The 25,770-nt window shown below is 58.2% G+C and overlaps 1 protein-coding gene across 11 annotated transcripts; it reads right to left on the bottom strand.

Annotated features, from left to right (window-relative positions):
* Positions 1-168: 168 nt before the first annotated feature.
* SREBF1 (sterol regulatory element binding transcription factor 1) lies at positions 169-25,453 on the bottom strand. 11 transcript variants are annotated; one of them, XM_008996452.5, is made up of 20 exons: positions 25,196-25,453; positions 11,898-11,987; positions 7,973-8,404; positions 7,424-7,611; positions 7,210-7,344; positions 6,907-7,128; positions 6,170-6,284; positions 5,597-5,817; positions 5,211-5,415; positions 4,911-5,089; positions 4,430-4,691; positions 4,180-4,346; positions 3,835-4,003; positions 3,205-3,313; positions 2,814-2,923; positions 2,597-2,729; positions 2,313-2,478; positions 1,639-1,839; positions 1,427-1,538; positions 169-930 (listed from the first exon to the last, which is right to left on the bottom strand). In XM_008996452.5, exons 1-20 carry the CDS (start codon positions 25,284-25,286, stop codon positions 701-703), a joined length of 3,537 nt encoding a protein of 1,178 aa, XP_008994700.3. In that variant the 5' UTR covers positions 25,287-25,453; the 3' UTR covers positions 169-700. The 11 variants fall into 11 exon arrangements, with proteins under 11 accessions (XP_008994700.3, XP_002747925.3, XP_035155498.3 ...); XM_002747879.6 differs by having other exon boundaries at positions 5,211-5,412; XM_035299607.3 differs by having other exon boundaries at positions 4,430-5,089.
* Between the last annotated feature and the right edge of the window lie 317 nt (positions 25,454-25,770).

Genomic DNA, 25,770 nt, shown 5'->3' with positions numbered 1-25,770 from the left:
ACAGGTCAGCTGGAGGCCATACAGCCAGCCCTCCCCACACTAACATCCGAGAGTCCTGTCCCTAGCGGACACGGCGGGGGATGGGAAGCCTTTGTCTAGGTGATGGGGGGAGGGCCCAAGCACTCTCACTGGTCAGCACATCCATCAGCTAAAGAAACAAATCCCAGATCATAAATAATTTCATTTTTAATTATCTGTACAAAACTTCTCAAACTATGAAAATAAAGTTTGCAAAAGGCAGAGTAGCACAGGAGCCTCAGGTCAGGCACGCTACACTATGTACACATCTTCCCACGCGGGAGAGAGGGGCGTCCGGGGCCGAGCCCCACTCGCAGTCCGGGAAAGCCAAGTTGGCTTCCGTCAGCGCAGGGAGGTGTACACCTCTCTTCCCTCTAGACAAGGAAAAAAGCCACTAAGGTGCCTGCAGAGCAAGGAGGGCCCCCTCCCCCGCTAACGGCTCAGCCCCTGCAGTGCCCAGATTGGCCACCAGAGGTCAGCACTGTCATGGCAGCCGCTCTTCGAGTCGTAGTTGCGCCCCTCAGGCCTTCCACGCGGAAGGGACAGTGCAGCCGCGGGTGAACCCTGGAGGCCAGGATCTCTGGCGCTGCCTTCGGCTTTCAGCGCTCCGACGCAGGACAGAAGCCGCACGGAACCCGGGTGGCTGGAGGCAGGGGCGCTGAGGCTGAGAACACCGCGGGGTCTAGCTGTAAGTGACAGTGGTCCCACCACCCAGGCGCATGAGCATCTGCTGACAGTCGTGCAGCAGCCGGCGATCGCCGAGCTTCTCAAGCGTTCGCGCCGCCTCAGCCAGCATGCCAATGCGCTGCCCGGGCGCCGACAGGAAGCCGGGGGGCAGGTAGCAGGAGGCCAGCAGCAAGGCCTCCGCGTGCTCCCGCCGCGTGGGCCGCGGCTCCAGCTCCGTCGCCACGCCTGCGCAAACGGGGATGTCAGGGGTGGGGCTCGAGCTGGCCACGCCCCCGCTGGAGCCCTGCCCACACACAAGCTAAAGCTCTGCCCCCTCCCTGTACCTAGCACACGGAGCTGGCAGGTCCCCTTCTCACCACCCTTGCCTCAGCCCCCACGTAAAGTCCACATACTGATTCATGCACGTGCAGTCCTGTATCACACAAATGACAGTCGCCCCACTGATTTCTCATGAAAGGAACTGTCAGGTAACCATCAAGATGATTTTTTTTTTTTTTTTCAGAAAGGGTCTCCTTCCTGTCGCCCAGGCTCACGGTCACCTCCCACTCCTGGGCTCAATCCGTCCTCCCGCCTCAGCCTCCTAAAGTGCTGGCATTACAGGTGTGAGCCACCACTCCAGGCCTGTCTCATCTGACACACACGCAGTCTCCCTTGACACACCCCATGTGAGCCCTTCCCTGCTAGGCAGACAGCACAGCCCTGGTCAGCAGGTGCTCCTCACCTCCTTTGCCGCCAGGGCCTGCCCGCCGCCTCAGACTGCGGTCCAGGAGCTGGTGTGTTCGTGCGGGGCTGGCCCCCGCCATCAGCCGGGCCGTGGCTTCATGTAGGAACACCTGAGCAAGGGGGACCAGCAGAGTGGAAACTCAGGCTCTTCCCTCTCCACCACTACCTGACTCCTCCCCATCTTGAAGGAGGGGACCAATGGGCACTCACCCTCCGCATGGCAGGCCGGAAGCTCTGTGCCAGCCGCCTCAAGCTGCTCAGGTCCCGCTGGAAACCACGGAGCTCAAGCGCGGAAGCCTGGGGCCCGCTGCTGGCACCCTGGCCTGCTGGGGCCGGGGCCGGGGGCTGCTGCTGGTGCCACAGGCTGGTACGCACCACGAGGAGTAGGTCACACAGGAACAGCTGCACGGCCTGGGGGTGGCAGGCAGGGCAGGGGTCACCAGGGCTCCAGCTCTGGGAGGGGCAGGATGGGGGCCCACGGTGCCAGGGGCCAGCTCCGGGCTGCACTGCCGAGGCACTGCACCCGCCTCACACACATGCAATGCAACAGCAATGCACCACGGGGCCGCCCGCCTCTCTCGGCCCCCACACCCGCCACTGGCCCTGAGCAGCTGTCCAGGCCTCTTGATGCAGGGCCTCCGAAGGGATCCTGCCACATCATCCACCCCCCTCCTCCCAGGGGTGGGGAAACCGAGGCCAGATAGGGGCAACCCCTCTCCCCTCGACAGAAGCCTTAGCCAGAAAACAAGGTCTGCTGGATCCCCAGCTTGCACTTCGAGGGCTAATCCTATGGTCTTCTGGGGCCCCTGGGGGCTGGGGAGAAGGACCAGAGAATGGAAGCCTGAGTCCCCCAGCCCTGCCAGGCCCCTGGCCCCACCCCTCACCTTGTCAAGGGAGCTGCCGGCTGGTGTGGTAGCCAGGCTGTCCTGAAGGTACCCACTGGCCTTCTCACAGATGGTCAGGCTGGCTGGGCCAGACTCTGCCTTGGCACAGCCCAGGAGGGCCCGGGCAGCCTTGAATGAGTGCAGAGCCGCCCTGGGCAGGGGTCTCCTGTTGGGACCAGGGCAGAAGAGTGACAATCAGACCAGGCCACTAGCCCTGGCTGAGTGCCCCGGGGATGGGAAGGCTGGGCCAGGGGCCAGGCAGGAGGACTATGCCCTGCACTCACTCAGACTCCTGCAGCACCCGGGGCAGGTGCTCCACCAGCGGGCACAGCTGCTCAGCCGCCTCCTCGTCCCGCCGCAGCCAGTGGATCACCACGGCTGTCAGAGAGGCCCACCACTTGGCCACCGGGTCTACCCCTGCAGAAGACAGAGGGTCCCCTGAGCCCTCAGCCATGCTGCACCATGACTGAGAAGGGAGCAGGACAGGGGCCGGGTGCTCACCAGTGGTGGTGGCCATGCTGGAACTGATGGAGAAGCTGCAGGTGGGAGCTCCAGCGGCATCAGAACAGCTGTTCAACAGCTGCAGGTACCCGAGGGCATCCGAGAATTCCCTGTGGCAGGAGAGGGCTGGCTGTCCGGACAGACGGCAGGGGTCCTAGGAGGGTGCTGGCCCTCCCCACCTGCCCACCAGAGTCCAGCCTGACCCCTGGCTCTGCAAAGTGCCACTGTCTCCTCCCACAGGCTGGCGGGGAGAGGAAACCCAGAGAGGAAGAAGGGCACACAGCACGCACGGTAGTCCAGGCTCTGGCCCTCTTCACAGGGCTGAGGACAGAGCTGTTCCCAGATTCCTGCTGGAGGGGTCTTGCCTGGAAGAGGGCACAACGACACTTACTTGTCCCCATCAGCTGACCCAGGACTGGGGTTGGGCTGGGCCACACAGTTCAGTGCTCGCTCCAAGAGATGTTCCCGGAATAGCTGAGTCACCTGGGCCAGGGGGTCCACTGTGGAGAGGTGGGGTTTTGTGGGGTGGGGAGCAGGGCCCCACCCTCCTCTCCAAGCCAAGGGCTTTTTCCTGGGTGGGCTGGGGCCACACCCAGGGCCATGGGAAGTGCCAGCGCGGCCCTGGGTGCAGCCCCTGCCAAGGACGGGAAAACGGATGGATATAAATACCCCAGCACCAGCCTTGGCCAGAACAACACTGAGACCTGCCCTGCGCTGCTCCCAAAGGAAAACCGACTTGAGAAGATGCCACTATTGGCTCCATTCTTCCCTGTCGCACTTCCTCACTCTACGGCGGCACTGCCGGGGGTCACTTCCCAAATCAGCCACCTGCCCTTAAATTCCCATGTGTGCTTTTGAAAGCCGCAGTGGGAACCAAGACTCGTCTAGGCCTTCCCCTTCCTGCAGCCCCCACAGCAACAACCCACGGCGGGGACAAGGACTCGGGTGGCCAGAGACTGCCAGAGATTCAGGAGGTGATAGGACAGGACAGGAGAGGGACAGGGAGGGGATGAGAGAGCACCTGGGTTCCCAGCCAAGCTGTACAGGCTCTCCCGTGGGGTGCTGAGCACGGCCCAGTCCCCATCCACGAAGAAACGATGGCCCACTGGGTGGCAGAGCCACTGCATGGCAAGGGGCACTGAGCCACTCTGTGCCAGGCAGACCTGGCGAGCGCTGCTCAGGAAGAAACGCTGTAGGGGAGGGAAATGGGCTGTCGCAGTGGACACAGGCTGGGGCCAGACCCCAGGCTGAGCCGCAGCTGCCCCTCTGGTAACCACTGCCACATCTGGTGCAGCTCTTACCAGGGAGCCTCTGGAGAGAGCTTCAGGAATAAGCCCCACCCACCCACCCACCCGCCATCACTCACTGTCAGAAAATGCAAGGCCCTCGGAAGACTGGTCTTCACTCTCAATGCAGCTACCACATAGATCTCGGCCAGCGTCACCACAGACACGGCATCCCCTGCACACTCTGCCAGGTTCAGGGCACTCAGCGCCAGGTTGGTGGCAGTGAGATGCCCACCTGTGTACTTCCCTGGAAGGCAGGCAGGCCATGAGGCTGCGGTGGAGCCCAGGCAGCAGGGAGTGCTGCAGGGCCCGCCCCACGATCGGCCTTACCCATGGTGTGCAGCTGGTGCAGCTTATGGTAGACCAGGGCCGCATCTCGGGCACTGGCACGAGCATCCACCCGCAGAGAGCAGTCCCTCTGCAGGCCCCCTGCTCGGCCTGCCAGCCAGCGGCCCACCCAGAGACGCTGCAGCAGGTGACGGATGAGGTTCCAGAGGAGGCTACATGCCAGGTCCAGGTGGGAGGTGGGCAGGGGCCGGCCCAGCGCCCGCAGGGCCAGCCACAACTGTTGGGCAGCCTGGGCAAAGTCCCCCTGCAGATGAGTGATTTCCAGGTGAGAAAGTGAGTTCAGAGCAGCTGCCCCACAGCTCAGAAGAGCTGTACACAGCAGGCTCTGGAGGGTCAGTGGGGGTCTGCAGATGCACGGGAAGGCCAGGATCTTCATGGTGTGCACAGGGAGCAGGGAACAGGCTGACACGCAGCACCTTCTCAGCCTGGGGCCCTGCCCACTCTGCCAGGGCCACCCCCTTACCCGGGCCAGGTCCAGGTCGGCCTGCTTGCGATGCCTCCAGAAGTGCACAGCGGGGTCTGAGTGGGGCCGCGTGACTGGCTCTCCGTAGACAAAGAGAAGCACCAAGGAGACCAGCACCAGCAGCCCATTGAGCAGCCAGACCACGGGGGGCAGCAGCCACTGGGCCCAACCAGGGCCATCTAGGGTCAGAGGGAAAGCTGGGGACACAGCTCCCAGGAAATCCAGAGGCCCAGCCCACAAGCCTGGTGGGAACTCCCTGCGAGCATCCCTCCCGAAGATGCCCTGGCTGGCCGGTCCCACCTCGGCTCTCGGTGCCCAGCACGTTGCGCCCAGGGATGTGGTAGATGCTGGTGGTTTCTGAGGGGCTGGGAAGCCCTCGGGCCCCCAGCAAGGAGGCCAAGGGGTTGCAGGACAGGCAGAGGAAGACGAGTGTGCACAGGGCGAGGCGGGAGCGGTCCAGCATGCCCCCACTGTGTGCAGTCGGCCGCTGCTCCGGCTTTGCCTGCTGGGGGTGGGCAGGATGGTGAAGGCAGAACTGGAGGGACTCCAGAGAACAGGGGGCTGAGAAGGGGGTCAGGATTCTGCCCACCTTACTGTGAGACCCCACATGGCTCCAGGCCTCAGTTATTCTATGAAATGGGGGGTAGGATCTGTTAGGGTAATGAGGCACTGTGGCAGGGCCCAACCTGGCTGTCATCAAAGACGGGGCTGTCAGGCTCCGAGTCACTGCCACTGCCACCGCTGCCGCTGCCCCTGCTGCCAAGGGACAAGGGGCTGCTCTGGAAGGGTGAGCCGGCATCTGAGGGGGGTGGGGTCAGTGTGTCCTCCACCTCCGTCTTCACACCCTCCATGAGCACATCTGTGCTCCCTCCACCGCCACAGGCCAACACCAGGTCCTTCAGAGATTCTGTGGGCCGAAAGGAACAGAGCTGGGGCACAGGCTGAATATGTGACCCCAGACCAGAGCTTAGGGCCCTGGGCTTGGGGGCCTAGAGGCTGCTGTATAGCTCCTAAAGCTGGCCTGGGAAGCTTCGATGGGGCCGGGTTAGGGCCAAAGGGAGGCGCCAGGGCTCTTTTTAGGACCACAGGTAACCACGGAACTAGAGCTGAAGGCAGGGCTAGAGCCCAGGGTGAGGTGGGCAGGACAGAGGCAGGACCAGAACCAGGACAAGGACAGAGTCAAGGGCAGGGTGGGGCTAGGACCGGGCCATGGAGCAGGGCTAGAGGCCAGACTGGAGCTCAGTGAAGCCAGGACTCACTGCTTTTGTGGACAGCAGTGCGCAGACTCAGGTTCTCCTGCTTGAGTTTCTGGTTGCTGTGTTGTAGAAAGCGGATGTAGTCGATGGCCTTGCGCAAGACAGCAGATTTATTCAGCTGCACGGTGTGGAGGGAGGGGAGAGCACACAGGTGGCCAGTCAGGTTGGGGCTTGGGGTACTGGGGGGCCTTAGCAAGTGGGTATGGAGCTGCTTTGCAACACTACTGCCTCAGGACCTTTGCACTCATTCCTTCCAACTGAAATGTTCGTCCCCTCCCCCGTCCCAGACCAGGCACAGGGTTAGGATATAAAATGCAGACAGCGGAGCCTGGCTAGCTGCTGCTGTGCCTGGCACCGTCTCAGGGAGGCCTTCCCTGGCTACCACCAGGGGCCCTCACCATCCCTCTTCCTGACTTCTCTGCAATGAGCCCCACGAGGTGGCCTCCAGCACTCATCCTGCCTCTTGTCTATCTCCCCACCTAAACGTCCGCCCCTCTTGGAGGGACAGTTTTTGTCTGACTTGTTCATTGGTGCATCCCGAATGCCAGCACAGCCCCACCTTTATCGGAGAGGCCCACAATCCAGTTTAACTAAATGAGGCTGGCCAGGCCTGGGGAGGCTGAAGCCCAATTGCCTGCTTGTCCAGGCTCAGCCTCATGCTTTCTCTTTTCCCTCCAGTTGCCCCTGATCTGTTCCTTCCTGGGGGCACCCCAGTCTGTGCCCCAAAGGCCTCTCCACACCTTTGCCTCAGTGCCCACCACCAGGTCCTTGAGCTCGATGATTTTGTCATTGATGGAGGAGCGGTAGCGCTTCTCAATGGCATTGTGGGCTGTGCGCTTCTCTCCACGGCTCTGGGCTGAGCCCGGGGCCTTGCTGCCAGCTGCCAGCCGGTTGATGGGCAGCTTGTCCGCATCTACGACCAGCGGCACTGTTGCCAAGATGGTTCCGCCACTCACCAGAGTCTGCAGGGCCAGACACATGTTACCAGGTGGGCACGTGTGTGTGCAGACCCCACTCCCTCATGCCCTGCCCACAACACCCACCGGCAAAGGCCCTGTCTGTACAGTGGCACCAGAGACCAGGGGGCCGAGACCCGCCGCCTTCACAGTGGCTCCATCTGTCTTCATGGTTGTCAGAAGCAGTGAGTCTGCCTTGATGAAGTGGGGCTGCAGCAGGACCTGAGCAGAGGACTCGGCATAAGCTATGGGGCTCAGCCAGGAGCTGTCCCCTCCCCCACCCCTGCCCAGACCCCCTCACCGGAACCTGCTGGATCTGCGAGGTCACAGTGGTCGTTGCAGGGGCTGCCGTGGGGGCAGCTGTGACTGTCAGTAGCTGCTGGGGGGCTGCACTCTGGACCTGGGTGTGCAAGGAGACGGGCGGAACTCCTGGCGGGGAAGCCAGTGGCAGGCCAGGCAGCGGCTGCTGGGTGCTCCCGGGAGGGCTCCCTGCAGAAATAAAGCCTGGGGCTGCAGGCACAGACCACTCTCACGCCACTTTCAACCTGCTCCTCAGGTCTCTATCACCGGCTGGCCTGGGGCGAGTCATTAGCCGTGTGGTGGCTTCCTATGGACAGTCCCTGCCTGGGCTCTGACGTAAATGTGCTGGCTTCAAGACAGGCCTCCAGTCTGAGGTTGTGCCTACCCTGGCAATAAGCACACCAGGACTGCTAGGAACAAGGCGTCTCAAGCAGCAGAGTGGAGACCATTTCTAAAGCCTGCGCAGACCTCTACGAACATCACAGAAGCTTCTTCCTGTGCTCCTGAGAGCCCCACCTCAGGTGTCCCGTCCGTCACACATCCCCCTTACCTTTGGAGAAGCTGCCGGCAGGGCTGGGGTAGCCCAACACAGGGGTGGAGCTGAACTGCGGAGGGGCCGGGGCTGGGAAGCTCTGCGGCAGGAGGGCCCCGGGCAGGGGCTGTGGGGTGGGGGGCTGCAGGATGCTCAGTGGCACTGACTCTTCCTTGATACCAGGCCCAGGGGAGAAAGTGGGCACAGGCGGGTACATCTTCAATGGAGCAGGTGCAGGCTGGGGAGGGGACAGGGGCGAGGGTGCTGCCTCCGGCCCACTCAGGAAGCCTTCGAGGGAGGAGCTCAGTGTAGCAGGAGGTGGAGACAAGCTGGCTGGGGAGCTGGGATCGGGGCTGGCAGGGTCCGTACTCCCTGCCTCACCCCCAGCATAGGGTGGGTCAAACAGGCCAGGGAAGTCACTGTCTTGGTTGTTGATAAGCTGAAGCATGTCTGAGAAAAGAAGAGGATGTGTGAGTGAGGCAGAGACCAATTCCCAAACAGGGCATCGCACACATCCAGATATAACCCTGTCACACAACCTTTGCACACAGCTGTATGTGTGGGCAATGCCACCAGAACAGAAGGCCACTCACAGGAGCTGGTGTTCCTGGACACACAGCCATTTTGCAAACACCTGTGCTGTCCGGAGCATTGCCTGTGGCTGCCAGTGCATCACAACGCCTGGACAAGGCGGGCACCACAGGCTCCCAGTCTTGCCCCATGGCTAGGCTGGGGCTGAGTCCAGGGTCGGCCCAAGACTGCAGACTTCGGGCCTGAGCTCTTCCCACCACCCAGTATTTGCCCAAACATCTGGCAACATCCTTAGTCTACAGCAAACAGCAGGCCCACATTCATTCATTCATTCATTCATTCACTTATTCAATGAGCATGTGCTGGGCACCCACACCATGCCAGGCCCTGTTCCTGGCTGTGAATGAGAAAAATCCCTGCCTAGAACCAGGCAACTTTCTGGTGAGAATGTCCCATATCTTGATGTCTTTACTAGAAGACATCCACCTCTGAGTACATACACACACACTGCACTGTGGATTCAGACCAGCCTCCAAGCATTTGCCCATGAAGTGACCAACGCTTGCAGACGCTCTCCTGCCCTCTCCACACTCCATCACCTCCCACCCCACCCAGGACAAAAGGAATCCAGAGGCCCAGGTACAGCCTTCCCTGGCCCCACTTGGGGCCTCAGTTTCTCAATGTGTGAAATGGGAACACGCCTCCGTCCACAGATCCAGCTGCTCCAGTCTTTGGGAGGGAGATGGGGTTGGGGAGGGAGGAAGCAGTCTAGGGCAGGTGGGAAACAGGACAGAAAGGGTCTCCATAAGGAGCAATGGGCCCCACGCCCCACCCACTGGCCACTCCTACAAGCGCCCTCAGCAAGACACTATTTGACAAAGAAGCTTAGAAACTGCTGAGGAGTGGGTGACTTTCCCCTCCCCTCAGTTTACAGAGGTAAGAGGGGTGCAGAGAGAGGCAGGATGGGCTTGAGGCCCTGAAGGAGTCTGTGCCCAAGGATCAGCTTTGCAGCCTGGGCCCACTCTTCCTAGGGCAGCACAGGATCCCCAAGAGAATGGCAGACAGGGAAGTCCTCCCAAGAGAGAGCCCCAGATCAGAGCAGGGTCCTCATCCATGCCGGAAGCACTCAAACAATGAGGGCACATGTCAGAAGGTTGGGTCTGGGCCAAAAGCCAGGCGTGCTGTGGGGCTACTCACATTGATGGGACCAGGCTAGAGCCCTAATCCTCACCCACAGCTCTGAGAGGGTGGTGTGATCATTGGCCCCATTCTACAGATGAAGAAACTGAGCTGTAGAGAGGTGACTTACTGGCCTAAGTTCATAGAGTCAGACTCAACTGAGTCCAGACCATACTTGACTCCAATGCCCCAACCACTGGCCACTACCCTAGACTACCTCAAAAGATTCGCTGAGACAAGTGCAGTGACTCATGCCTGTAATCTCAGCACTTTGGGAGGCTGAGGTGGGCAGATCACGAGGTCAAGGGATTGAGACCATTCTGACCAATATGGTAAAACCCCGTCTCTACTGAAAATATTAAAATTAGCCGGGAGTGGTGGCGTGCACCTGTAGTCCCAGCTACTTGGGAGGCAGAGGCAGAAGAATCGCTTGAACCCGAGAGGCAGAGGTTGCAGTGAGCCGAGATTGCACCACTGCACTCCAGCCTGGGTGACAGAGCAAGACTTCGTCTCAAAAACAAAACAAAAAAAATTAGCAGCCGGGCGCAGTGGCTCACATCTATAATCCCAGCACTTTGGGAGGCCGAGGCAGGTGGATCACGAGGTCAAGAGATCGAGACCATCCTGGTCAACAAGGTGAAACACCGCCTCTACTAAAAATACAAAAATTAGCTGGGTATGGTGGTGCATGCCTGTAATCCCAGCTACTCGGGAGGCTGAGGCAGAAGAATTGCTTGAACCCAGGAGGCGGAGGTTGCAGTGAGCCAAGATCGCGCCATTGCACTCCAGGCTGGGTAACAAGAGCAAGACTCCGTCCTCAAAAAAAAAAAAAAAAAAAAAAAAAAATTAGCTCACCTCATCTCGGAGACAAGAAAAGACCTGAGGTTCAGAGAGGACCACACACAGCCCAAGGGCATGCAGTGGGGTTCAAATCCAGGTCTGCAAAATGCCAGATCTATCATCTCTGTGCCTTTTCTTGCCCTGCCTAGAAGCCAAGAGCCAGGCTGCCATCACCAACCCATTACTCAGCGGAAGAGACCAAGGCTTAGGGACAGCCAGCTGCTGGCCACATAACCAACCAGTGTGTCTGTGTAGAGTTCTGGGCTCAAGTCCAGGCTTTGCCTGCAGCCAAGTAGCCTCAAGACCCAGGCCTGGCCACTCAGGACTTTGATTTCATCTCTGTAAAAGCAGGTGCTGTCTGTCCTGACTCTTCCCTCCTCACACAGACTGGGACACACTCCCACCTCAGCCCCGGCTGGCAACTGGCAGCCTGACTGGCTCAGCCCAGGGCCCTCTAACCCACTTGTGGTGGCACCCACTGGGTCAGAGTGCTCTACAGGACCCATGGGGGCCTCCAGTGCTCTCAGGATCCCCAGCCTGAGCTCCCAGCCCTGCCCAGCACTAGCTTGAAGTGGAGCCTGGACCAACAGCCTCTGCTCACTGGCCTCAGTTTCCTCATCTGTACAATGGAAAAGATTAAACCCTTTTTGGTAGGGCTGCCTGAGGCTTTGCTTAGCAGGCCATGGGCACAGACTGGAGACCCAACATTGCCTACTGACGGGTGCCCAGGCAGGGAAGTCACTGCAGGATGGGAATTCCCTAGAGCAGCTGGCAGAATAGGATAGGGTGGTGGGCCCAGCCTCCCTGGCTTCTCCAGTAGAAACTCTCCTAGTTTGTGAAGGCTCCAGCTCACAAGTCATCAAGTCATTATGGACATTCAACAGCAGGGTTTCCCACCCCTTTATCCCAGTCTGCATGAGCCTCTTTGATAGATGGGGGACACTGAGGCCTGAAGGAAAAACTGACAATTTTGACAATCTAGGGCTCCTACCATCTGCCTGAAGAGTCTAAGATGCCCACAAAAGGCAGGGGTGCTGAATAGGCTGGACGCTGTGGCAGACAGAGGGACAGCCGGGCCCTCCTCCCTGCAACCTCCTGGCCCCTCAAAGCAGGTGCAGAGAAGGTAGAGAAGGCCACCCTCTGCCTCCAGATCCCCTTAGGTCGGGGTGCTGCTCTCGGCTCTCTAAGCAAACCCTTCCCCCTTGAGTTGCAGGAGGCACTAATTTGGTTGGGGGTAGCCCCCCATTTCCCCAGCGAGCTGAAACGACTGTCACACCTTTTCCCTCAAGAAGGGGCTCTTTCCTGCTCCCCAGCCCCCACGCCCTCCCACTCTAGGAGAACCTGCAGGAGACGGAGGCATTGTATAAAGGGCTGAGGGGGCCTCCAAAAATACCTTCGAACGTGCACTCCATGGCTCCGCGATCCGCACCCGCCCTTGGGGCGTCCAGGCGGCTGGCCTTACCCCTCCCCGCGCCGACTTCACCTGCCAAGGCGCGGCGGAGTTTTGAAGCCGTTGAGCGCCCGGGTGCTCCCGCCCCGCCCCGCCCCGCCCCCAGCCCCGCCCCGCTCTCAGGTCCCGCCCCGCCCCATCCCGCCCCTCGGGGCTGCGGGCCGGGCATGGGGTGAGCGCGTGCGGCCAATCAGCAGCCGCGCCGCCGCCTCGCTAGTGTCCCGGCCCGGCCCCCGCCCCACCTCCCCACGGCGGCGGGCGGAGCGCAGGGGGAGGGGGCTCGGGTTTCACCCCGCGGCGCTGAATGGGGTTGGGGTTACTCGCGGGCGTCCGCCTTTAACCCGCTCGGCGCCAGCGTCTGCCGGGGTTACCGGCGGTCACTGGCCCTCAGCTCCCGCCCCCTCCGTTAAAGGGTCAGAGGGGGAGGTCCTGGCCCAACACCTCAGAACTCTGTGTTCGAAATCACTGGTTCGCTGACGCCCTGAGTGAGCCCTAACTGCTCCAACCCTCAGTTTACTCCTCCAGAAAACAGCACACTCATTATCTCCCTGGCGTCGAATGGTAGAAGGGAGATAATATGGCTGCAACATTAAGAAGCGATTAAGGCCAAGCGCTGCTGAGTGGTAGCTGCAGTGGGTGCAGGGACCTTCCCGTCTTAGGGCAGCCCCGGAAAGGGGCCACCCCCCACCACAGTGGGGTTGATGATCTGGGATGAGGCCACCCCTGAAAACAGGTCGCTTCCGGGAAACTGAGGCCCGGACATAAGGGTTTCCTGACGGCCAGCGCGATGTCCCTCTGGGTGACGTTTGCCCCTCCTCCTCAAGGCCTCACAAGCCAGTCGTCACCAAGTGAATCCCGAACCTCTAATTCATTGTAGGGCCCTGGGAGGCCAGGAAGGGATGGGTCCTGGGACAGACAGGCTCTGGGGGTCTTTTGAAGAGGTGCCTGGGCCTGCCTTCCCTCTTCTGTCAAAGGTATGAGTTATATATACACACACACACACACACACACACACACACACACACACACACACACACACGAGATCAGAGCCTGGCCAGCTGATTTTGTAGCCAAGTAGACCACCAGCAAAGCCTACCTCGGCCTCAACCTAGAGGCCAGCACCTCTGCCCGCCCCCAGTCCCCCAGTTGGCTGCAACCTGGGAGGGAGGCAGAACCCTAGGCAGACTCAGCTGTCTCTTAGGGGCTGGGGTCCATGTGGCCTCAACCTTGCTCTCTTTTCAGGACCTGAAGCAAGAAAACCCCGCCATGTCTCCCTCACACCCTGTCCTTGTCGCCAGGTGCTTCTTTCCCAGCTTTGGAAGGTTCGAGGACAACAGACCCCATCTTCAGCACGGCCAAACCCCCACTTAGCCCATGGGTGTTCGTTCCCTCATCCCCAAAACAAAACACAGCATTGCTCTTGGCAAAGGCTCTGACCTCACATGAGTAACTTAAGACTGATAAACCTCGCCAGGCGCAGTGGCTCATACCTGTAATCCCAGCACTTTGGGAGGCCAAGGTGGGCAGATCACAAGGTCAAGAGATCGAGACTATCCTGGCCAACATTGTGAAACCCCATCTCTACTAAAAATACAAAAATTAGCTGGCTGTGGTGGCGCGTGCCTATAGTCCCAGCTACTTGGGAGGCCGAGGCAGGAGAATTGCTTGAACCTGGGAGGCTGAGGTTGCAGTAAGCCGAGATCGCGCCACTGCACTCCAGCCTGGTGCAGACTGAGAGGTGAACTCCAGGCAGGACTTCCCCATGGCCTCCCAGCCTGCGTCTTTCATTACTTTGCTCCCCAGTTTCTGAGCCCAGAATGTGGCCGGACCAACATGCAGATACTTGCTGGAGACAGCAGAGCCAGGGCCACCTGGAACAGTCAAGCCTGTCCCCTCCCCTTCCCCATCTTGGCTTTACCAGAGATTCCAGCCCTTTCTGTGTCTTTTATTTCTCCCCTCTTCCCCCACTCCCATCCCACTGAGGAAGCGGGAGGGGCTCTCTTGAGTCCCAGAGGCAGAAGAGTCATTAAAGACTCTAGTGGGGGCGGGGCACGGGGCCTTCCAGGAGGAGGGGTGTGACCTGGGAACAGAGGGCAGAGGGCACGGACTAAGTTAAGATGCCTGGAGGAAGAGCCTGGGTGCCACTGGCCATGGCCATCCTCTGAAACTCAAGGCCTGGCCAGACCTGTCTCACCTCCCCTGGGGCTGGATCTGCGGGCCAATTTTTTTTTTTTTTTTTTTTTTAAACAGAATCTCATTCTGTTGTTGCCCATGCTGGAGTGCAGTGGTGCAATCTTGGCTCACTGCAACCTCCACCTCCCAGGTTCAAGTGATTCTCCTGCCTCAGCCTCCCGAGTAGGTTGGATTACAGGCCTGCGACACCACACTTGGCTAATTTTTGTGTTTTTAGTAGAGATGGGCTTTCATCATGTTGGCCAGGCTGGTCTCGAACTCCTGACCTCAGGTGATCTGCCTGCCTTGGCTTCTCAAAGTGCTGGGATTATAGGCGTGAGCCACCATGCCCAGCCTCCTGACCAGTTTCTACAGAAGCTGGTCATCACTTCTTTCTTTCTTTATTTTAGAGATGGGGTTGCACTATATTGGCCAGGATGGTCCTGATCTCTTGACCTCATGATCCACCCGCCTCGGCCTCCTAAAGTGCTGGGATTACAGGCGTGAGCCACCATGCCCAGCTGCTGGTCATCACTTCTATAGAAGCTGGTTAACACTGAAAAAGGAAACTCTAGAGCCAGCCCCACAGCCTCCCCAGAGCCACAGCCAAGCAGGCCATCTGGGGCAGCATGCCTGGGCCTGCTCTTCCTTCAGTCCCTCAGTTGCTGTGTGATGGGGACAGTCCACTCCCCACTCTCTAGGATCTCCAGGAGTGGGGGTTCTGGGAGAGCAAGTGCATAAAACATGCACCACTCAACAGTCTCAACAAAGGTTAGTTCCCTCTACAGCAATTAGAATGGTTTAGAACTGGAAAGTCACATAGTGAGTTGCCTGATAATTACAGTATTCAAGTCGGAGCTCCATTACCATTTGATGGAGTTGTTTTCTTTTTTTTTTTAAGGGGAGTTAACGGAACCAGTCTAACCAGAGTAAGGCAGTTGAGGCACCTTGAGTGCACAATTTAAGGAAGCACCTCTCTCACCTCCCCTAGTCCCTGTCCTAGAAGCTGGGATAGCTAGTGTCTAGAGGCTCACGTGGCACCCAAATTGCAGCCCACCTGCAGGTGAACCAATTACTGGGATTCCCGACGACTGCTAAGAAGGCCCTTCTGGTTCCCACACTCTGAACACAGGATGGACAAGGAGGCAGAGACTGCTCCCTCATTCACCTTCCCCACCTTGCGAAGCCCTGACACCCCTCCCCCCGAGCCTGGGTTCTTCCTCTTCCCTCTTCTTCCTCTCCTGCCCTGATTGTATCAGGACCCAACAGGAAACCTGAACCCCCCACCTGGCATCCCTCTCCAGTTCCACCTTCAAAACATCTCTCTGAAAGCAGACGTGCGAAGCCATTAATGACTCCTGTCGATGTGTTGTTCTATGAAGCCCAGATGAAAACCCTGGGCAGGCGCCATGCCACGCACTTGCGGGACCCAGCTCTGACCAGCACAGAAGCCTACAACGTGCACAAGGCCTTGAACCGCAGATAACCTCTGCTTGCACACCTGCTGGAACAGAGAGTTTGCCACCTGCCCCCACGGCCTCGTCCACGGAACCCAGATCCATCTCTTTGGCAATATCTACTGAGTGCCAATCCTGTGCCAGGCACTGGGGCCATTGTAGATGAAGTAGTCAGGGCAGCCCATCTTAGGAGGTGACATCTGAAAGGAGGGCTGAATGAAATGAGGGAGTGGGCCAGAAAGGAGGGCAGAAGGAACAGCCTGCAAAGGCCCTGCGGTGGGCGTGGATGTGCAACAGCTGGACAGTGAGGAAGAGCAGAGCCAGCACAGCCAAGGAGCTGCTCTTCCTTCAGTCCCTCAGTTGCTGTGTGATGGGGACAGTCCACTCTGAGCTGGGATTCCAACTCAGGTTTGTCTGTCATCTGAGCCAAGGACTCTGATTCTGCAGGGAACGGGTGGGAAGGGGATTTGCAAACTGACCCTGCCCTGCAGATTACAAAGCCTCGTCAACTGTGAAGAGGGTCGGCAGCGCACAGTGGCTCACGGGATCCCAGAGCACACCTCTGTGCCTGCCAATGGAGGTGCAGAGGACAGTGCACACCATCCCTGCAGGGAACTGGGCTGCACCCCCTTGCTGTTCTGCTCCCACCAGGCGTCTCCTTGATCCTCCTAACTGGAGCCGGCAGTTCTCCTGTGCTCAGCTGATCATGTTTGCAGCAGGGGCACAGGCTGCCCTTTGTGCGCTCATGGCTGCCCTGGGGGTGCAAGTGTGTGCCGGCTCTTCCTGGAATGGGACGTGCCCATGGCTGGAGCCCCAGCTGCACCTGGGCATGGCCCTCTGGAGGAAACTAAGGCTCAGAGGGAGGCCTCATGCCCGAAGTCCCACAGTCGCCCTGTGAAGGATCAAGGACGTAAACCCCATTCTGCTGACCCCAGAGCCTGCGCTTTGGCTCCAGCCTGCTGGGGACAGCAGGGAGCCCCAGGTCCGGCCTGCCTCTGCCCTGAGCAGCTGTCCTCATTTGTCAGTCCAGTGAACATGTGCAGACTGCAAGGACAGACAGGACAACACGAAGCTCTTTAAGGCTCAGCTCCGGCACTGCCTCCTCCCGGAGGCTTCCTAACCACCCCACCACCATCAAGACGCACCCACGTTCCTTACCAAGTTAGAGGCCAGGCCTCAGCTGGGGGCCCCTTCTGGCAGGGCCTGAACGAGCTGTGACCCCAGCGTCACCCAGCACAGGGCTGACCACAGCAGGGACCCCAGTCAGGGGCCGGGCAGATTCCAGCCATGGCTGCCTACCCCACTACCCCCCACTGGTGTCTCCCTGGGCCAGGCTCTTCCCTCCACCAGGAATGCCCTTTCCACCCGGAGAACTCCTATTCCTCCCTCAAAACTTGCTCTGGCGCCGCCTCATTCTTCCCTCATCTGTGCCCTCAACATGCCAGTTCCAACACACTGACCATCCGACCCTGGAAAGCTCACAGCCACACTTCTCCCCACTGGGCTCTGCCCAGGGCTGCAGGTGGAATCAAACTCAACGGAATCTGTCAGACGGTGATTACACGAGATGCCTGTCAGCACAATTCAGACAGCTTGTCACGGACATGGCCCAGGACATATACTTATCACTGGCAGCAGAAAAACCACCCATGGGCCTGATTCAGTGGCAATTCTGGGAGCAGCCCCTGCTGCTGGGCAGCTGTTCTCAGTCAAAATGGCAGTGCTGAGGTTGGGTGTGGCGGCTCACGCCTATAATCCCAGCACTTTGGGAGGCCGAGGCGTGTGAATCACAAGGTCAGGAGTTCGAGACCAGTCTGGCCAACATGGTGAAACCCTGTCTCTACTAAAAATGCAAAAATTAGCCAGGCATGGTGGCGGGTGCCTATAGTCCCAGCTACTTGGGAGATGGAGGTTACAGTGAACTGAGATCACGCCACTGCACTCCAGTCTGGGCGACAATGTGAGATTCCATCTCAAAAAAAAAAAAAAATGCTGGGCATGGTGGCATGAGCCTGTAGTCTCAGTTACTCTGGAGGCTGAGGTAGGAGGATCCCTTGAGTGAGCCCGGGAGTTCAAGATTGAAGTGAGGTATGATTGTGCCATAGCATTCCAGCCAGGGTGACAGAGCAAGACCCTGTCTCTGAAAACAAATAAATTAAAAAAATGGCATTGCTGCACATTTCTTCACATAAATTATATAGATTGCTCCCTGTTGGGCTGTTTCTCTGCAGCTTGTTTTAAAGCTCACATGAAGGGAGCAAGATGTTCCCGAGCTGCCAGGCTGCTGTCTGAAGAGAGAAAGCCCTTTACAACCTCCCCGACAATGAACTCCCGTCCTTCCGGCATCACCAGCACTGGGTGACGGTCAATGTCTTTTATGTACTTTTGGTGGCTTTGCTGGGTCCCAAGGCTGTGACTAGGACTTTGAAGGTGCTTTCACTCGCATTTCCAAGGCTGCCTTGATGTGTTTTGCATACAAACCGCCATCTGTGGCCAGATGGCCACTCTGCTGCTCCTCCCCCAGCCAGAAACACTGCTTCCTCAGCATGTTATTCTCATTTGTTTGTTTTGAGATGGGGCCTCACTCTGTTGCCCAGGCTGGAGTGCAGTGGTACAATCATGGCTCACTGCAGCCTCCACCTCCTGGGCTCAAGCAATCCTCTAGCCTCAGCCTCTGCCTCCTGAGTAACTGGGACTACAGGCACGCTCCACCACGCCAAGCTAATTTTTTTAGTTTGGATCTCACAATGCTGCCCAGGCTGGTCTTGAACTCCTGGACTCAAGTGATCCTCCTGCCTTAGCCTCCCAAAGGGCTGGGATTACAGGCGTGAGCCACCATGCCCGGCAAGGCAATTATCTTTCATGGAAATCAAGGATAGGGTGCCTATTCCCTGTGGTGGGGGTGGGGGTTCCCCACTGGCCTAGTCAGCCCCATTCTGTCTCTCACTGACTCCAGACCACCACATGGTAGATGCTCAGAACTTGGAACCATAGCCTGGTACATCCTAGAAACTTCCAGCACAGGCTTCTTGGGTAATTGCTACCAATATTTGTAGAGCTAAACCTATTGGGTGCCAGATACTGGTTAAGTGCGCTAAATGATGACTTGTTTGTTTCAGAGACAGGGTCTTGTTATGTTGCCCAGGCTGGTCTTGAACTCCTGGCCTCAAGCAATCCTCCCACCTCAGCCTCTAAAGTCAATGCGATTATAGGCATGAGCCACTGCATCTGACTCCATGGTGATAATTATAATACTGACTGGCCTTGGTTCAGGGCCTACCTACCATGTGCCATGTACCACTTAAACGCCTTCACTCGTCGGATCCCCACAATTCCAAGAAGCTGGTTCTAGTATTGTTCCCTTTATATTGATAAGAACCTGAAGGTTCTCAGACTTGTCCAAGAACTGCACATGAAGACCCCTGGGTCACCGCCTTCTAGCTGCAGGGAGCACAGGGTCCCCAGAGCCTGGCAGGGGCAGCGGGCAGAGGCAAGACCTGCTCGGAGATAGCTACAGAGATGGGGTTCAGTTAGGGGAAGGAGCTCACACAGGGTTCGGGGAGGCTACAAATTCCCTCGGCCCTGTGCCACCTCCCACAAGCCCCAACCCAGCAGGGGACCCACACGGAGCCAGTCTCAATGACTCCCTGCCCTCTCACCCCTGAGCTAGTTAAGGCTCTCCCCCTCGCCCCTGACACACACAACCACTCCTGTGGAGCACACGGTGCAGACTGTCACACGTCAGTGCCCAGGGTCAAAGGGCACATCCACATGGCCGGTGGCAGGTAGGAGACAAGGCCAGAGGCACTTCCTCTGGCCAGCCTGGGCTCCACCTGTCAGCGGGCAAAGTCTAGATCCCAGGCCTCTGCTGGCAGTGACTCCGGCCTGGAGCTGACCGGGTCACTTGGGATGTTTGTGTCTGGCTAGTTGACTGCTGGGCAGGAGGTAACTACCAGCCACCTGCCCGCTGCCTCCCTGGTCCCCCTCCCAGCACCCTCCTCTCCATCTCCCCAACCCTGTCCCTTCAGATGCATTAGGGCCAAACCCCTTGGGGGCTGAAAGGCAGCAAATCCTACAGCCTCCATTTCCTGCTTTTCAGGGGAGCGCCCTGCAGTTCAGAGAGGGCAGGGTGCTTTCCCTAGGAGAAACAGCAATGCATGGTCACACTGGGAGAGCTTTCTGCCACCCTGGGGTTGGACAGGCTGGATGCCAAGAGGCAGAAAAAGGCATGGGAAGGGGAACATGTCTGATAGGAGAGACCCCCTCAGGCTCCACCCCCGAGAGGGCTCTCAACACCGGGATGAGGGAGAAGGGGCACCATAGCAGAGCAGGCTGTGCCTGAGGCCAGGGATTCTGGATAAATGGCCAATATCACAGGAGGGGCATGTTTGGCAACCTTTGCAAGTCTTGAATGCCCCTCGGAGAGAAGGGAACTTTATCTTGGAGCACTGGGGAGCTATGCATGGTTGGAGAGCAGGGGAGTTCCATGCTGGGACCTGGACAGTGAACAGTTAGAGCTATGTTTTCCAAGGCATCCAGGTGCTTGGTAGGACTGGGAAGGGAACTGGGACATGAGATTTCTGGGGACAGGTATGGGGTGGCAGAGCGGGCCCCCACTGTGTCCTACCAGGGCTGGCCTGGACCCAGGAAACAGCCAGACACATGACTGGAAGCCAGGCTCTGTGGTGGCTGGGCTGGGCATGCTGGGAGGGACATCAGGGCTGGAGAACTCTGAGGATGCACTGCTTAGGTCAAGGTGACGCCCAGAAGAGCTTCCCAGGAAGCAGCGTCTGATGGGGGTTGGCAGAAATCTGGGGTCTGACAAAGAGCAGACATGACGGGGTCCAGGTAGAGGAAAGAGACCCTGAGGCCCCCTTCTAGGCCCTCAGCCAGAGCTCTGTTTCCATCTGCCTCTTCTGCACTTAGAAGCTTGTGCAAAATCGGATGAATGAATCCTCAGCAGGGAGGTGAAGACTGCCACAGGCTTAATAATAATCCCCAATGCAGGCACAGGACTGCTCTCCCGATCCATCACTCCCCACTGCCGCAAGGTACTGTGAGGCCCAGGAGGAGACAGGTGAGCCTGAGGTCTTGGTGCAGAGGCAGGACTCAAACCCAGGGGCACTATAGCCAGGACAGTGCCTTCACCCACAGACGCAAGGGCTCTCCACTCCCAAATCCATCCACGTGACAAGCGTTTGGCCATGGCAGGCAGCAGGACAGAATGGGGCTCAAAACCCTTGGCTGGCTCCCCTGGGCCAGTTCCCAGTCTGATGACTCAAACGCTACTGTGGACTGGGATGGGGAGGTGGCCACATAACCTCTGACCCCTCTATGACCCACACTCCCAGGTCCCCACATAGCCCCACATGGAGCAGCCTCCCTCAACCCCTCATCCCCATTCTTAGGAGCTCAGTGATTAAGAGCTTAAGAGCTAGGTTCCGGAGCCCATGGCCTGGGTTTGAATCCTGGCTCTGCCATTATCTGGCTGTGTGACCTCAGGCAAGTCACTTAACCTCTCTGGTGCTCAAGGCTGTCATCTTCATCATATGTCTACCCACTTGGGGTTGTCGGGGGATTAAATAAGATCATCAGTAGTGTCTGGAGCACAGTAAGGACTCAATTAGTGTTTTCTGTTCACATTACGATCCTCCACCCAGGCAGCCAGAGGGAGCTGAAGCACAGCGCGCCCCTGCTCCGACTGCTGACTGACCCCCACATCTAGCCCAGCTCTGTACTCTGACAATCAAGGCTGGCCTGGCCTCCTCTTATCCCTCATGTCTCTCAAGAGACCTGGCATTTCCACCCCCAAATCACCTCTCTTCAGACCTTATCAAACCTGCTCAGCTCTATGCCTAGTAGAAGAAGCTTCGAAAGCAGGCTCAATCTCTGTCCAGCAATCCCCTCCCAGAATCTCATCCTAGAAACACAATGAGGACTGGGCAGAGACTGGCCTCGGTGTCCACTATAGCACAGTTTATGAAGATAAAACAACCCAGGTGTCCATCGACAGGGGATCAGGTGGGGAATTGAGGGAGCCTGATTGTCATCTAGCTGTTGACATGGAACCAAGCAGGTTCCAATCTTCTGTGAAACTATGGACCCTATTTTAATTTTTTTTTTTTTTGAGACAGAGTTTCGCTCTCGTTACCCAGGCTGGAGTGCAATGGCACGATCTCGGCTCACCGCAACCTCCGCCTCCTGGGTTCAGGCAATTCTCCTGCCTCAGCCTCCTGAGTAGCTGGGACTACAGGCACGCGCCACCATGCCCAGCTAATTTTTTGTATTTTTAGTAGAGACGGGGTTTCACCATGTTGACCAGGATGGTTTAGATCTGTTGACCTCGTGATCCACCCGTCTCGGCCTCCCAAAGTGCTGGGATTACAGGCGTGAGCCACCGCGCCCGCCCCCTATTTTAATTTATAAAAGTACAGATCCATAGCTGCCTGGGCCAGGAGCAAGAGCAGGAGGTGACTAAAGGAGCAGGAGGGAATTTACTGGGCGATAAAAATGTTCTACAGCTAGTAATGGTCACACAACGCAGAAAACTACAAATCACTGAATGACACACTTAATATGGATAGATATTGTGGTATGTAAAGTATACCTCAATCAAGTTGTTTTTAAAAAGCTGATGAAGGCTGGTGTGGTGGCTCACACCTGTAATCCCAGCACTTTCAGAGGCTGAGGCGGGCAGATCACCTGAGCTCAGGACTTTGAGACCAGCCTGGCCAACACGGTGAAACCCCGTCTCTACTAAAAATACAAAAATTAACCAGGCACAGTGGTGCACAACTGTAATCCCAGCTACCTGGCAGCTGGAGAATCTCTTGAACCTGGGTGGCGGAGGCTGCAGTGAGGTGAGATCATGCCACTGCACTCTAGCCTGGGCAAAAGAGTGAGACCCTGTCTCAAAAAAAAAAAAAGGTTTATGAAGAGTGTGTAGCCATCCCAAACCAAAAAGAGAGAGAGAGAGACAGAGAAGAAAAGCTCTTTCACATAATTAGCAGGGCTTATCTCTGGGTGATAGCTTTAAAGTTTTATTTGAGACAGAATCTCACTGTCACCCAGGCTGCGTGCAGTGGCGCAGTTACAGCTCACTGCAGCTCCAGCTTCAAGCAGTCCTCCCACTTCAGCCTCCAGCATGGCTGAGACTACAAACATGTGTTACCCACACCCAGCTAATTTTTTTATTTTTGTAGAGACAGGATCTTGTCATGTGGCCGAGGCTGGTCTCAAATTTCTGGATAAAAGTAGTCCTCCTGCTTCAACCTCCTAAAGTGCTGGGATTATAGGCGTGAGCCACCACACCTGGTCTAAAGGTTTTAGTTTCTTCTTTTTGCTCACTTGCACTTGCTAATTGTTCTACAATGAAAAAAGATGTGTAATTGGGGCTGGGCACGGTGGCTCACACCTGTAATTCCAGCACTTTGGGAGACCGAGGTGGGTGGATCACGAGGTTAAGAGATCGAGACCATCCTGGTCAACATGGTGAAATCCCAGCTCTACTAAAAATACAAAAAATTAGCTGGGCATGGTGGCACATGCCTGTAATATCAGCTACTTGGGAGGCTGAGGCAGGAAAATTGCCTGAACCCAGGAGGCGGAGGTTGCAGTGAGCCAAGATCGCGTCATTGCACTCCAGCCTGGGTAACAAGAGTGAAACTCCGACTCAAAAAACAAAACAAAACAAATAATAAAAAAAAAATATGTTTAATTGGAAAGAACAGGAAGTTTGAATAAAAACTGAAAAATCCTCTACTGAACTGGGTAAAGCTGGGCCTGCCTAGTGAGAAGGGGCTGCCGAATCTTCAAGGCACTGGGGCTCTCTCACAGACTAGAACTTGGGCCACATGGCTGCCCATGCCTGGCCTTTGGATCTGGAGAGACAGTGTTTTTATCCATGAGTCAGTAAGAAAGGTCTGTATCAGACCTGTGGCCCAGACCGGATTCTGCTGTCCAGCTGCCCATGAAGGGAGGGTTTGTATCCTCATTCTTCTGGAGGTGGAAACTAAGGTTCAGAGAGTGAGAGGGCTTGAGCAGGATGGCAGAGGAAGTGAGGAGCATCCAGGTTCAAGTTCTGACCCCAAAGCCCATGTCCGGCTGGCTTGGTCCTGCTGCCTCTTGGACTACCCTCACTGGGCCCTGTGCTATGGAACTAGTTAAGTCAGGCCTAGATCTCCCTAGGGCTTGGGATTTCAGGGTCCACCTTTCCAGGATGCAGTGAAGGACAACCCCTCCTGCCAGGTGTAGGGGAGGCTGTTTTGGAAAAGCCTCAAAATCAGGGCCTCTCCTCTTGGGTCCTCCCCTAGCCAAGCCCCAGAGGGAAGGAGGAAGGGCTGGGAAGCTCCTGGAGCTGGCAGCCAGCTGAGCTCATCTGCAAGGCTGCAGTAGGGCAGGAGTGGGGGTGGCATAGATACATCTGTTTTGCCAGCCCCAGGGTGGCCACAGGTTCCACGGACATGTCCATTCAGGTTGTGAGTCTAGGCATCTTCTTCCTGCAACCTCGTCCTCAGTTTCCTCATCAACCAAGTGCAACTTAGCCCATGTTGCTAAAGCTCCTGCACGGAAACCATGGAGGAAATTTGCTGGGACTTTCCTTTGCTGTCTGCAAAATGGAAGCAACGGGCCTCCTAACTGGCACTTAGTGCCACCGTTGGCCCCAAACCCCGTCCCCTGACAGCCAGTGTGGTGCTCCAAAGATGGAAGCAGGTGCCGCGGTCCTGCTCCGCCCCTTCCCTGGCCGAGTAAGGCTGCTGGCGTCCTCTCCCTCCGCAACCTTTACGAGCCTTTAACTCCTCACACTTAGGCCCTGCCTCGGGGCCTTCGCCCTTCCCTCGCCCTGGCCTGGAAAACATCTTTCCCTGCTAGTCCTGGGGGTGGCCCTCAGGTCTCAGCTCAGAAGTCCCTGACGCTCTACCCAAAGTAGCCACCTACCTGCCCTCCCCTCGCCCCGCTCCACCCAACGTGCAACTAAATATCTATTTGCTGGTTTCCCGGGGGATGGTGTTCCCGAAAAGAGCGGGTGCCCAGGACTGTCTGTGATCCCTCGGTGCTTAAGACGGGGCCTGGCATTCGGTTAGTGAATGAGTGCGGAGGCGATGCCGGTAGAAGACCGGGGAAACCCGACCCGTGGCCGGGCAAGTGGGCGAGCAGCGCCCGTGCGCTTGCGCACGAGCTCCGACGCCCAGCTGAACTCTCGGGCCGGAGGGAATGACCGTGAGTAACCTCTCATTGACGTCACGGCTGGGGCTGGGGCGGGGCTTCGACGACGCCCGGGTCCCCAGCTCCAGCCGCGGCCGCCACAGGGCTGGAGACTCACCCACCGGTCGGGCGGTACCCGGCCTGGGACGCGTAGAGGCGCACGTGTCCCGGCCCGGAGCCGCCAAGGGACACCGGCCCGGCCCGGGAGTCCTCGCCGAGCGCGCGGCTCGAAACGCCAGGGCGGGAGCCAGGAAGGCTCGGCGAGGCCCGGGACACCGAGGTCCACGGCGCGCAGCTCAGCACGAAGCTGGCGCCCGGGGAGGGGGGAGACAAAGGCCAGGGAGCCACCTGCGCGCCCCCCACTCGCGCCACCCGGCGCGGCTTCAAGCCCTGCCCACCCTGACGCACCTTCGATGTCGGTCAGCAGCGCCGCGTCCAGATCGCACGGCTCGCTCAACGCCTGCTCCAAAACCGCCTCGCTGAAGGGCAGCTCGTCCATGGCGCAGCCGCCTCCTCCGGGAGGCCCGCCGGGCCCGCCGCCGCGCACGGCCCTTCTGAGGGACTGCCGCCGGTCCCGGCTCGCAGCTTCCGCCGCCGCTCCACGCGTTCGTGTCCTGCCCTGGCCTCGCAGGAGGTCCGGCGCCCGCGAAAAGTTCCTCGGAAACTGGGTTCCCGCGGCAGCGGCTCCGCTGGGCGGTGAAGGAGGAGGCGGGGCCTTTCGGGGGAGGCCCCGCCCTCCCAGATAGACGGCCCCGCCCCACCTTGAGAGAGCGGGTACCCCTGATCCCCAGTCTGCGCCACAAATCTGCCCTCAGCGGGCCCCTCCTCCAGAGCGCCCTCCAGTCATTCATTTTGTCCAGCCTCGCGCACCGTGGCAGAGCGGCCTCTGGCCGGCTGCTGCGGGAACGCGGGTAAACCAAGTCCTCTCTCTGGGCCTCGGTTTCTCCAGCACCAAGCAAGGAGCTGAGTGGAAGCCCCAGGCC

This window comes from Callithrix jacchus, chromosome 5, assembly GCF_049354715.1.
Source record: "Callithrix jacchus isolate 240 chromosome 5, calJac240_pri, whole genome shotgun sequence".
Classification (NCBI taxonomy): domain Eukaryota; kingdom Metazoa; phylum Chordata; class Mammalia; order Primates; family Cebidae; genus Callithrix; species Callithrix jacchus.
This window is presented reverse-complemented; position numbering and strand designations above follow the sequence as displayed.